Below are 13,069 nucleotides of genomic sequence, written 5' to 3'. Positions count from 1 at the left end.
CTTTACAAAATATCAAATTTATTTAGATTTTTTTTTTTTAGAAAAGATTGCACATGCACACCCACACAATAATTTGTAACCATCAATATAGGCTGATAATTCTTATCATAAAGCTAGCACACAATTGCAGACTTTTAAAACAATATGGTCTTCAAGACACCATGGGGAAAGCTTGCACTGTTTGATTATAAAGTTAAATGTACAAAAAAGGCAGTTTGAAAATCAAGTATAAACATTTAAAAACAATTTTACAAATGGACAAAGTACAAAAAGAGCAACAGTCACTCAAAATGAACAGAAGCAATGTCTGAAGACATGGTCCGTAGATAGGAAAAGGATGTACATCGGTTTACCGTAGGTTTACATGGCTGTTGGCCGAGAATTGTACAGAAAGTATTACAGAATGTTTTGCATACATTCTTTTTTGGCAGTTTCAGTTCAACTCTTTGTGTATAGAAAAAATAGGCTAGATTTTAAAATACATGAGGATGAGAATGGAGAACAGAAGGGTGTGAGGAAATAAAGGTGGACTGTTTCATTTCACGCACAAAGACGGACATCTGCACAATCCTTTTTGGGCAGCTTTTTGAAAATACATTGGCTTTCAATTCATCATACATTCACTACTCTACATTAAGGTGTAGATATATATATGTATATATATATCGATATACAGTACTTGTATCCTGCACCAACATAAACTCGGGACACACTGAACAGGCATCGATGACAGATTGGCTTGAATAAACGTGTTTCAGATCTAATAGATTCTGGGTTCGAAGGGTAGAGGGGCAGCGTAGAGGTAGCCTTGTGTCTCACTGTTAACTACTGTGACAACAGTCAAACCTTTAGTCTTCTAGTGAAGCCCAAAAGTGTTGCATGTTACAAATCAAATGCAGTACAATAACAGGACTTCGTTTGCTGATGCTAATCTGTTTGTTTGATATTTTCCTTTGTAGAGTAGTCATTATTTTAAATTAGATGTGCATCAGTGTGGCCTCAAAAACAGTGAACTCAAATAAGAAATAAAGTGCCTTCATTTACTCAGAAGCCCAAAACATTTCAGGGAGAGTTTCTCTTATTTTCTACAGTATATTTCTAAAATGTCTTCCTCCTAACGATGGACACTGTCAACACAGGAGTCTTGGACGGTTGGTTATATGTTAGCTCTGGTTCCTATGGAAATCACAACAGTCACACGATACCCTGCACGTCACAAGTCAGGATTAACATCTGCAGACAGATCTTGTTTCTCTGAAATAAACAAATGAGTAGTAGGCATGGAACTGCACGCTCTACTGGACAAAGTACTAACCATTGTGCGATTATAAGGCAAATACATGGAGGTTGGATCTACTAGGCATTTCCATTCAGGCTGATTTTACTGCAGAGACCCTGTAGTAGGTACAGTATGTGCTTGTTTTGTAGGTGTCTGACGTGTTTGTGGGGTGTAAAGGGGGGGGTTACTTTCCTCTATCACAGTTAGAGATAGGCCAGGAGAGTAGGGAGTTAATTCTGCTGATTTGTCGCAGTTTACTGCACAGCAAGTCAGCCACGCCGTATTAAAGTACTGCATGCTCCAGGTTCCACGCTGAGCCCATCACGTCGCATGCACTCTGAGGGGATCAGGAGGGAATGTGCTGAAGTAAAGCATGCAAACCTCTCGTACCGTTTTACGCCACCGGGGCCCTCCCCAAGTTTATCTTCAGATTCATAAATGGGACTCCCAAGCTTTAGCTGAGCCCTCGGTGTTTGAATGACATTCTGGTTTCTGTACACAGTCACCGGTCGGACTGCTGTGCATTAAGTGCCATCAGACTTGATCGCCACCCCCCCCAAGCCTCCCGTCTACAGCAAAACCTCATCAGCCAGACTCAGGAGGTAAGATACTTAATACTACACGGGGCCGACACCATGAGGTCCCGGGGCCGTAATATGAAATGTTATTGAAAATATGTAGTTGATACTGTTAACAAAATACAAATATTCTAGTATACAACAGATGTACAAGAATAAAGCATTTGCTAAGCTCACAAATGCCACCTGTCCACTGTGTGATATTTAGATTTTTTTTTTTCTTCTCTTTTAAAACACTACAAGAAATTGGATGACACTCTCTCCAATGTGTAGGTCAAGAAATTATTTTACAGCGCCAAGTCTTTGCAATAGTTTCTTCCCTTTGGAGAGCAGTCCCTTTTTCTTTTTGGAGGAGTACATGTCCAGTGGGGCCCTGATGGGACTGCCGGGCCCCACGGTGGCAGGGCCAGAGCCAGGGATGTGTGGATGCACTGTGGGAGAGGCTGCTCTTCTGGGCGGACCCGATTTATCCAATGGAACCTAATGGGAGACCCGTAAGGGACAGTTGAGGGTGTTAAAAAGCCAAGCGGTCTCTCACACCTCAGTCACTACTCCCCCTGCTTCTCTTAAGTCCTTTCTGTCTCAGCAGGGGTCACCATAGCTCTGAAGTCTACCTCCCTGGATGTTGTCCTGTGCACTCAGGTAAAAGATACACACTCCCTCCCTCCCCCTTTCTCTCTCTGACAGGTAGCAACAGTGTTTTTTTTTTTTTTTTTTAATAAAGCTGCTATGAATAAGCTACAACAACACAGAATTTAAGCATGACATTGACTAACTTTCCACATCAATGTAAGGTGACAACATTTCCCAACAATGAATATCAAAGGCAGGGCAGTTTCTCTCACATAAACAGATACATTTGCATTTTGGGACATATTTATATCACATTCACTTTCCTTCCTCTCAAATATATATATGTATATGTATATATAGATATAGATATTTACTGGTACAACTGGGTTACAGAGAAACTACTAGTCACTATTCCTTTTCTGTAATCATGAGCTAAAAGGCTCTTTTAAATTGCACTTTGGGAAGATGGATGGTTAAAGATTCCATTTCTATATTTACATATGTGTGTGTGTGTGAATATAATTTAAACAATATAGCAAAATCATTCTGCTGCATTTGGTATTTTATGAACTGAGTTTAAAGTGAGACTGTAACTTTTGATTCTTCCACTTACAAATGAAAAGATTAAATTATTAAAGACGCACCGTACTCGGGCTTTAATGCACGTGTGACCAGTAGCTTAACTTTGGGTAAATATTAATGAATATAACGCACGTTACCGAGTCTGTTTTCTGATTTTATGACTCTTCGCCACTTTTGGTATCGTTACGATAACGTAGCACTTCATCATAATGCTAAAAAGTAGTGTAGCATTTTAGCATTATCCTGTAATTGGCCTGATATGCTATGTGCTATGCTAATCTATGCTGAAAACACAACCACATTTTGAAGATGATTAAAAGATAAAATATGTAGTCACATTAGTTAGTCGATATCTAGTTAGTTAACTAGTGTTTTGTGACAGAGCAAGCTAACTAGCTAGCTTGATGTACATTTGCTGGCTAGTTAGCTAGAGTTTTGCTAACATTAGCTAACTTAAGATGTGAGTATATACTGTATATGTCATTTTTTATCTTTTAACCATATTCAAAATGGGTTTTTTTTCTAGTCACATATTAAGTTAGCTAATTTTAGCAACAGCTAGCAAATCTACATCAATCGTTAGCTGGCTAGTTAGCAGCTTAGTTACCTAGGTAGCTACTGTTTTGCTACAGAGCAAAAGAATAACCTGATGTAGATTATCTAGGTAGTTAGGTAGTGTTTTGCTAACATTAAGATGTGACTATATAACTGTATGTTGCTTTAATTTTGTAGCAATCTTCAAAATGTGGTTGTTTTTCAGCATAGATGAGCTTAGCATATAGCCTATTTAAGTTCAGGGAAGGAGAAAGTTGATCCAAAAAGGGGCGGGGTTTAGGAAGGTTTTTGGGGCTAATAAATTACGTGCTCAGCAAAAGTTGCATAGTCTCACTTTAAATCAATAACTATTAGTTGGCAATCGATATTTTGGTTCGCAAAATTATTTGAAAACCAAAATGCTAACTGATTTGACCAAAATGTATTTTTAAAAATATTTCATAAATGTATTTCGTATTATTTCTTTGCATATAAGAAATTTGGCTTGAGCAAAAACTTCTATTAGAACTGCAAAACCAAATGAAAAAAATATTTAAAACCTTTATTCTTTTCTTTGGGTTTTTGCATAGAATCGGTGCATTTTCTGGATTTCTTTCTACGATGCAGCACTGAACGTCGTCTAAAATGTGAGTTTTTACATTTTTAACTGATAATTGAGGGCAATTGTACAACTATGGCCTTTTAGCTTACCATGAGTTACAGCAGGAGACTTATTGCAGGAGACGGACATTGTCATGTACAACACTCAGAGAAACAACTGAAGATACCATACTTCTTGTCTAATGCATTGGCTAGGGTTACTGTCTCCTACCAACAAACAGTATTGAGGGTTTTGGTGAAACAAAGAAGAGCAGCACTAAAGGAATGTCATATAAAGTACACATGTTGCATACCAGAAACTAAGGGTACCCATGTCAGCTGCATTAGACGAGGGGAGCGTAATCTTGGTATCCTCAGTTGCTCACTTACGTGACGGAAACAGAGCCTTTAAGGTGTGAAATGAACACTCTTCTTCTGTTTTGCCAAGCGGGTGAGGAAAAGAAATAAAAAAATATATATGGTGATGGCATTTCAATAGTTTGCACTATGACAATGGCAAATTAGAACACGTAAGGAAATAAATATCTGATGACACCTATTAATATTTCAACAATTTGCATTATTTTGTTAAACACAAAAATAACATCACATATTTACATTTAGTAAATAATTACTTCTGAAATTATTCTCTGATGGCAACATAGGCTAAGTGACCTTCTGCGTGCTATTTTACAAGAAAGCAATATACAAAACAAGGCGTTCAGGAGCAGATACAAAAGTTGTACTACACTAGACTTTTATCTTTTTTTCCATATAAAATGTTCAAGAATTTCATGCATCTAGACTATAGGACATGCTGAGCTACAGACTACATAGTTCATCTTTTCAGTACAACAAAACTATTTTACTCTATTAGAAATTATTTGAGATCAAACACAGAATATATTCATAAAGCATCTGTTAGAATGCTAAATATGCATGTGCAAAAAGTGTTAACTGCTGTTTCTCAAGACATGACAGAACAAGTAAAAAGTCACAGGAGCTTCCCCCCCCCCAACCCCCCACCTCCATTTCATTTTACTCTCATTGAGAATGCTTTATGAATACAGTATATCCATGTATTATACAATGCACAACTTCCCCCCTTTCACAGCAGTAAACATGAAAAATAAAAGTACCTCTGTCAAGTATTAGTCTTAAAGTTTTATTTTTTCTCATAGATCTTAAACATCTATTTATTTACAGTGTAATGCTCCAAAGTCAGAAAATCCCATTGTACTTTACAATGAGACACACACACGCACAGACACGAAACTAAAGGAGATAGAGGGAACTGAAAAGAGTAAATGGATGACAGAGGGCTAGTACTGCGAAGGAGCATGTACCCTTTTGGTCTTTATCCGTGCTGGAGTGTCCTGGGCGTATCGAGATGGTGAGATAGTGAGAAAAACCTCTACATCATCAGGCACTTCTTCTAGAAAGTTGGAAGGAACGAGTCCCTTGTGTCCATTGAGCTCGCCCTGCGGAGAACACAAAGACGGGTGAGACACTCTCTCTCTGCTGGGTTTCACCCTGTGGTTTACCAGTTTCTACCCAGAGGAGTTTCAAATTAAAAGCAGCAGTAGAGCTGAGAAATGGGAGGAACCGCTGAAGCCAACTGCTAATAGAGCTACAGAGTGGGAGAGGTTGAGGTGTTTTAGAATTGATTTTACTGATTAAGTTTGAGGCTCCACGTGGCTGCTCCCCCTGCTGTATCTTCAACCTATTAGTACCGTATTAGCACTGCACTTTAATCAAAATATTATCCAAATCGCTGCAAGTACTGTAGCATCAACATACAAATCTGTTCCACAGGCGTAAGAAAACTTGTGTCTTTGGTACTATGGACCACAATAAATGTCACATCATGATTTTAGTAGTTTTTAATCAATGAAAATGAATATTGTGATGCTAAAAAGGATCATTCCTGCTAAACAGAATCTCAATGACTTTAATATATCGTGCAGCTCTATCCTCACAGGTCTTTTATCAGAGAGCTTTTCCTAAATTTACTTGAATTTTAATCGAATATCTTTTATTTCCTAAATGTTTTTCTTGTTTTATCTGGTTGAATTTATTTTATAATGCACTTTGTAATGTGGGTTTTAAAGTGCTCTATGAATAAAACATTATTGTAAGCGTTCCTAATATTAGTTACCACAGAAACACAGGACCCTCCCAGATAATCCAACAACCTGCATCTGTTTGAGTTATTTCAACTTTATTTCTGAAAAATCAAGTTTTGTCTGTTTCTGTTTGGCAGACAAGTCTAAATACTACAATACCCATAAGCCTCGGTGGAGTCAGAGGAGCACATCAGAGCTGTAGCCATTGACAGTTAAAGCAAACTCAAGACTTACCTTTTCAGTTTGGCTTTTAATTAGTTTAGATTTTTTTCTAATTCAGCCTCCACTGTTTCCTCACGGCAACTTGATGAGTTTGTGTTTTAATCGACACTTACTTTCTTTCTCTGAAAAGTGAAGCCAACACAGATGTACCTTAAACCTACATTTTGTAATGAGTGAGTGTACTTTTCACTGACATGTACACAGTTTGATCTGAGTTTGGTGCGTTGAGCCGGACGGACTCACTGAGAATGAGCTGTCAATCACAAGGTAGCCCCGCCCTAAAGCATACCCTGCTAAATGAACATCATGCTGTATGGAAGAGGACTGAAACTACAGATTGAGACCATAAACTCATCAGGAAACTGTTTACTGAGCTCATAAATCAACTGAGAACTCGACTCATTTCTCCGTAAGACTGAATGGTATAGTTTTGAATTGCAGCCAATGGAGCTGCCCCCTGCTGGCTGTTACAGAGAATGCAAGTTTAAGACACTTCTGACCTCACAGATCCAGAAGCTCTGTCCATTATATATACTGTCAATAGTAAATAGTCAAATCAGAAAGCGATGCCCAACAGACATGGAGCTAAATGTACTTACATAGTAAAAGCCATCTTCGTCTATTTCACCAAAAACTGTGATGACATCTGCGGCACAGAAAGTCAGTTCAGCCTGTCGAAGAAGAAAGAGCCTTGAGAAACATTTGGCCTCTTGTACTTTAAGTTTAAGACTTTGCAATACATCAAATCTACTGGGGTTTGATGAGTTTGAAATGCTGTGCTTCCTTCTCCAAATCAGTGTGATGCATCTTTAACACAAGTGTCAATTCAGTCTCTGCAGATGGGACTGTTGCAACTGTAAATGCATCAAATGTTGGAACTTTGAAGACAGGATTGCAACACACTGGTCTCTCCTACGGGATATTTGAGAACACACAAACCAAACATATAGTGTATGTATGTATGTATGTATGTATGTATACAGTATGTAGGAGACAGGTCGACACAAAAGACCAAACCGAGGAGGGGAGATGCTGGCTCAGGCAATGCATGAGGGGCTGTATTCATGACCACCGGGGGGACAGAGGGCCGTGGCCCCGTCATCTGAAGCCCACCTCCTCGTTTGCACTCCAACAAACGGGGGAGGAAACACACACAGAGCAGACAGTACCGTACCCTCCTCACCCTCACTCACCTCCTCATTCAGTCTGTTGCCCTCATACTGTGTCGGTGGCAGTGCCAATAGAAAGGTGAGAGTAAGTGAACGGCGGGTGGGGGGGGCAAAAGAAACAGCACGGGAAAGTAATTCAATCTTCTAGCTTACACAGTGCTAACTGTAACCCCTCAAATCAACCTCAACCCTGTGCACACATTGCCCCGAATCGCACTTAAAGGAATAGTTCGACATCATCTTGCCAAGAGTTAAAAAAGAAGATCGATCTGTCCGTTAAATATGAAGCTACAGCTAAAGAGCTAGCCTGGCTACGTCTGAAGGTAAAAGAACCTTAAAAATGAACATGTTATATAAAAACTGAAGTATAAAAATCACAGTGAAATTGCGACGTTGTTCTCTGTAAAACCCTAAATTGTTTATATACATAAGGTTTAAACAAATGACATATTAGGCTAAAGCTGATTAGCAACACTGAGCTGATAAAAACTAAGTAGATGAAAAACAGCAGCTAACTTAACCACCTTCAAACTACAGTTTATCGTTTTTACACAGTTTTTTTGTACAAATTAAAAGTATAAAATGTTTATTCATAGACTTTAAACTGTTTCCCCTGCTTCCAGTCTTTGTGCTAAGCTAGCAGTCCCTCTGGCTGCTGCTTCATATTCAACATGCGGTGACAAGTCGTCCAAGTTTGTTCGGATTGTCCTGATTTATAGTCCTGACAAATATCTGTAAAACACTCAAATGTTCCGCTTTTCACCACAATTAAAATAATTTTAAACTTGTTTTCAGCCCTTACGTGGACATTTATCATGTTCTGTTCCACTCATTGTTACCTAACCCAGTAAAGAAACAATGTACGTCTGAATTCAACACTGATTTGTTCTTAATGTGTGTCAATCAGTCAGTGTCGTTGTCAAGGCGGTTGCTATTGGCAAGTGTCAAAGGCGGTGACGGTCCTTCGGCTCTTTCTGACAGAACCTGTCAGTATGCTAACGGTTAGCTGTCATGCCGAAGAGAAAGTCGATCTAAAAAGAGCTCCAGGAGGAGTACCCTGTAATAAGAATGCTGTGTTCATGGCATCCACGGCATTGAAGTATTGGCTCAGCCCTGAAATAATTGGCTCCCATCCGGATGAAAAAACATTGCAATACAGTCCCAGTTCGGGGACTGTCAACGGAGAGACACAAAAGTGCATCAATCTACTCATTTAACTCAGCAACAGAGAGAATAAAATGTTTCCCAAAATGTCAAACTATTCCTTTAAATTCTGAATTGACTACAGTACAAACAGAACATCTTCATCTCAAAATATTTAGTGCTTTGACTGCTTTTATGCTTCAACATGATGGTGGTGACAGAAGATGGTCAAGACAAAGTGAACAGCTGGAGCCACAGGAGGGCAGTACCTCTACATCAACGTTCGGCGAGCTCTCTCGAGGGTTGTAGTCGTACAGCGCCACCATCCTCCGCGTTGACATCGGATGTTGACGGCCGCTCCGCCTGTTCCTCTCTACGGAGACAGAGTAATAAAAGACGGATAAAAGACTAATCAGTGGGAATAATGCGGGAACTTTAACTGAAGGATGTGATGACACACAATAGCATTGCAAGTCCAACAAGCTTTGCAACCTGATTATCTGTCTTGCAAGGTGAACTATTCCTATGTTCATAGCGAAGGAAAGCTTCGGGACAGCAAATATAGTTGGAAATTAGCTGAAAGCACTTCACAGATGAGTGAGGGTGGTGAGAAGTAAAAAAAAGAAAAGCAGTAAAGATGAACGGAAGAACATCTCACTGGACACAGACCTCTCTTGGATTTTCTGGACCTGCGATTTATTGAGCGGCCATCTTTGAAACGATCACAGTTCACTTTACAGAAAAGCAGAAAAACATAATTAAGTGGGGAGAGTAAAGGAAGAGGAGAAAGGTGTCAGTAAACGAGAGTTCAGTAGAGAATTAAGAGGATAAGAGCAACGTAAGAGAAAAAGAAGCTGACGAGGTCCTGGACGACAGTAATGTCTCACCTAACTTCTCCACAGGAGTGTTGAGTGGCAGGAAACCCTGTTTAAGGAGCTGGTCCATCATTTCGTCATCCTCCGTTTGGATCTCAGAGACCATGTTGCAGGGGATCAGACCCACACGGTCTCGGATCTCTGCCCTGTAGAAGCCATCCGTGTCTTTATTTCCAAACACCTAAAGAAACAACAAAGTGTCAGAGGAAGACAACCAGCCAGAAACAAGTGATCGTTCCCAGTCCCAAGTCCTAAACTTACTGAGTTTCGAGTCCTAAACAAGTCATAGTGCACTCTTCACCAAATGTAATGCCATTAATCTTTGGTATAATTTTTTCCAACTGGCACTCGTGTGGGAACCAGTGTTCCCACTCATTAAGAAATAATTTATTATTGGACAAGAAGAAAAAAAAATTACCGGTAGGTCAAATATTGACACATTTAGTTTTATTCCCTTCTTTTCTAATGGTAGTGTTTGTGTATTTAAGTAGGCAGTCTGAGTGAGGAAATACTAAAATACAATTCAAATGTTCCAGGACAACAGATTATTTCCAGGTGTTTTCCGTGGCTGGAAAACTAGTCTCTAAATGTCCAGCTTTTCCAGGACGCATGGGAAACCATGTTATGATCAGAAGATAATGCCTGTTAAAACTCAGATACCGATGCTAGGTGAAGCAACAAATGCCTAAGATGCAAACATATTAGATTTTCCAGGTTTTCCAGGACGCGTTGGAGCCCTGGTAACTGGTGTTAAAGTCCAAGTGGAGTTTCAGCTGAGTGCTGTTTCAAGTCTTTTTAATTTTATCGAGTCGAGTCTAAAGTCATCAGATTAGTGCCACAACTCTGACTTGAGTCTGAATCATGTGACCTGAGTCCAAACCTCTGACAAACACCATAAAACCTGCAACTAGAATTTGGCAAAGATTACTGCTATTTACATATAATTCTAAAGGCATTATCCAAGTTACTTGATTTTTTTCTACTTATTAGCTATGAAACATCTTTGAGTCTTAAGAATGAAGCCACCACCTTGATGATCTGGCCCTCCTTGAATGGCAGCTCCTCATCAGCAGCGTCAGGGTTGGGCGACATGGACATGGGGTCATAGTCAAACAGAGCCACAAACACTCGGGTCATCTCCTCCTCTGACTCCTCATAGTAATCCACGGAACGCCGTCCCCGCCCGTGCCTGCGCCCGCCATAGCCGTCTGAAACATAGAGGAGGCCTCTGCTGCTACTACCAGCCTTATACAGCCACGCTGGCTGTAGAGGCAATGAGAGCAGAAGATGTCTCTTTGTTAGAGCTGACAGGGGAGAGGGCGATGAGATGCATGTGTGAAAAAAGAGCCAGAGGTCGAATTATACTTTTGGTTTTAATCTCTTCCACTTTTGATAACTCTTGCTGCGTTCACGCTCTAAAAGCAAAAGGATGCTTTGACGATAAAGGCCCGGTACAATCGTGGCTCAGCACGGTTCTTCGTTCACACATCTCTGCTTGCTGGCGTGACAGTCACCAAACATCAGAGGACACAGTACAACACAGCACAGACAGGAAACACAAGCAGTTTTTGGGGTGCAAGGGAAACTGAATGACTGTGCACACCAGGAGGACACGAGTAACACTGCACTATTGTTCATTGCTGTTTCACTGCCTTATCTCACAGAGGCTGATTAACATGCATGCTGTCCCGGAATTGGACATGAGGAGGGCAGCATTCCTACATCAAATGCAGGTGTACCATCATGCTTTTAAGGCCACATTCGGAAACAATGTGCAGCGAAGAAAGGGGGCAAAAGGAGGCACGTTCCCAGGGGAGATAACACATCAAATGCCCCAGCAGTTCCTGGCAACGCAGATATCAGGGACAGTGAGGGGGAAGGGATGAACCTGATATCAGTTCCCCATGCTTCCTCACATGGATCACCATGTTAAAATGTTTCAATGGCAGATTGTAAGTCTGAAGAATGGCTCAGAGACACTAAGTAACTGAAATGTGCTTTTTTTTTTTGGAAGATGTGAAATGTGCTTCAACGGTGCGAAACGTGTTTGATTTTGATGGCAGCTGAATTAATGAACCGAGCGATACCAACAAGGCAAGAATGCACCGACTCATCCAGTAATGTGTCTTTCCTTCTCACTGTATTGTAAACGGGTCATGCAAAAATTAACATAGCAAACGGGCTGCTGGCTCATGGAGGCGGGAGGAGAAGGAAAAGAGGAGAAGCTAAGAAAGAGGAGGGCGGGCTAAGTTGCGGTGGGGTGGGGGGGGTAAGAGAGTGGCCTGGATATGGAGGGTGAATGGGAAGAGTGAGTGAGTTGGGGTTTCTTGGGATTGAAGGTGTAGGAGTACATACAGGGAAGGGATTTTCATTCTCCAGCAACGGGGAAAAGTGGCCAGTCTTGTCTTCCCCCGTCAGCTTTATTCAGCTAAGCTAAGCTAAACTAAACAAAGCAGCTGACTGTCCAGCACAGAACAAAGACCACCATGATAATCACTGCATGTGTTCAAGAACGATTCTTTGCCTTTTTCTGACCTTGTCAGGGTGAATTGTCATCTTGGAGAGAAGCTGCACCACATACCATATTGATCCTCTGAGGACATAGATCGCCATATCCTGCGCCGAGCTACACTGCCATAGTAAACATCCTCCTTGACGGGTGAGAGGTTCCCCTCACTCCCCTCACTGTTACTGTCCATGGTGATCTCTACAGAAGACACCAATCACAGCGTTACGGTCAGAGATCCCCCGCACACACACTCCGCTCTACCCAATGGCCCATTCACTCATGCTGAGACAGTAGGATGATGAGGTTGCCCTGAGGTGGTAGGGGAGGGGGTGTACAAGGCAACAGGTTTCACTCTGGAGTCACTGGGTGTAAAACAGCAATGCTTGCATTGTTGTGGGGGCGGAGAGGTCAAATTGGGTGGTCATGTAAACATGTTAACCCACAGTAAACACAGGCATAGGGAGTGTGTCTGGGATAACTTTCCTGCAAAACTGTGTGTGAACATTTGGCGAATCCAGCTCGTGAGGATGGACAGCTACAGAAAATAAGGGTCTACGTGGCTGTTTAAGCTCTATGGGAGAGATGTACAGCTCGGCTCACATGGGTAAAGGGAAACACATGGTATAAATAGCACAAACATCAGTGGCCCTGCAGGTGGGGATGAGGCGTCTCCTCATGTGGTGACCTCACTAACCAATGGATGGGATGGGCCGTTGCTGAGGGGGGGTGCCGATGTGAACCAGCCTCCTCCCTGAGTGTTCCAGGCGATCAGCGCTTCCATGTGACGAAGAGTTCCCAATGATCTTTAGAGTAAAAAACAACAGATAAGAGGTTAGAACGACAACCCGGCCTGCATTTTGAGAGAGAAACATTTAAAAT

At 41.1% G+C, this 13,069-nt stretch overlaps 1 protein-coding gene across 32 annotated transcripts in view; it reads right to left on the bottom strand.

Moving 5' to 3' along the window:
* Nucleotide 1: 1 nt before the first annotated feature.
* rimbp2b (RIMS binding protein 2b) overlaps nt 2-13,069 on the bottom strand; it is a 101,549-nt gene continuing 88,481 nt past the window's right edge. For 12 of the 32 annotated variants that reach the window (XM_051421551.1, XM_051421554.1, XM_051421558.1 and 9 more), the window contains 10 exons: nt 12,885-12,993; nt 12,263-12,388; nt 10,711-10,889; nt 9,694-9,862; nt 9,476-9,538; nt 9,076-9,179; nt 7,688-7,714; nt 7,094-7,165; nt 5,493-5,627; nt 2-2,337 (listed from right to left, as the gene is read on the bottom strand). In XM_051421551.1, coding sequence (XP_051277511.1) covers nt 2,140-2,337; nt 5,493-5,627; nt 7,094-7,165; nt 7,688-7,714; nt 9,076-9,179; nt 9,476-9,538; nt 9,694-9,862; nt 10,711-10,889; nt 12,263-12,388; nt 12,885-12,993 — 1,182 coding nt within the window. In that variant the 3' untranslated portion in view covers nt 2-2,139. Of the gene's footprint in view, nt 2,338-2,715; nt 4,582-5,492; nt 5,628-7,093; nt 7,166-7,687; nt 7,715-9,075; nt 9,180-9,475; nt 9,539-9,693; nt 9,863-10,710; nt 10,945-12,262; nt 12,389-12,884; nt 12,994-13,069 lie in introns of those variants that run through there. The other 20 variants (XM_051421566.1, XM_051421577.1, XM_051421580.1 and 17 more) reach the window with 12 other exon arrangements.

Source organism: Dicentrarchus labrax, unplaced genomic scaffold (assembly GCF_905237075.1).
Source record: "Dicentrarchus labrax unplaced genomic scaffold, dlabrax2021, whole genome shotgun sequence".
NCBI classification, from domain to species: Eukaryota; Metazoa; Chordata; class Actinopteri; family Moronidae; genus Dicentrarchus; species Dicentrarchus labrax.
The sequence above is the reverse complement of the archived record's forward strand: the minus strand, read 5'-3'. Positions and strand labels throughout refer to the sequence as shown.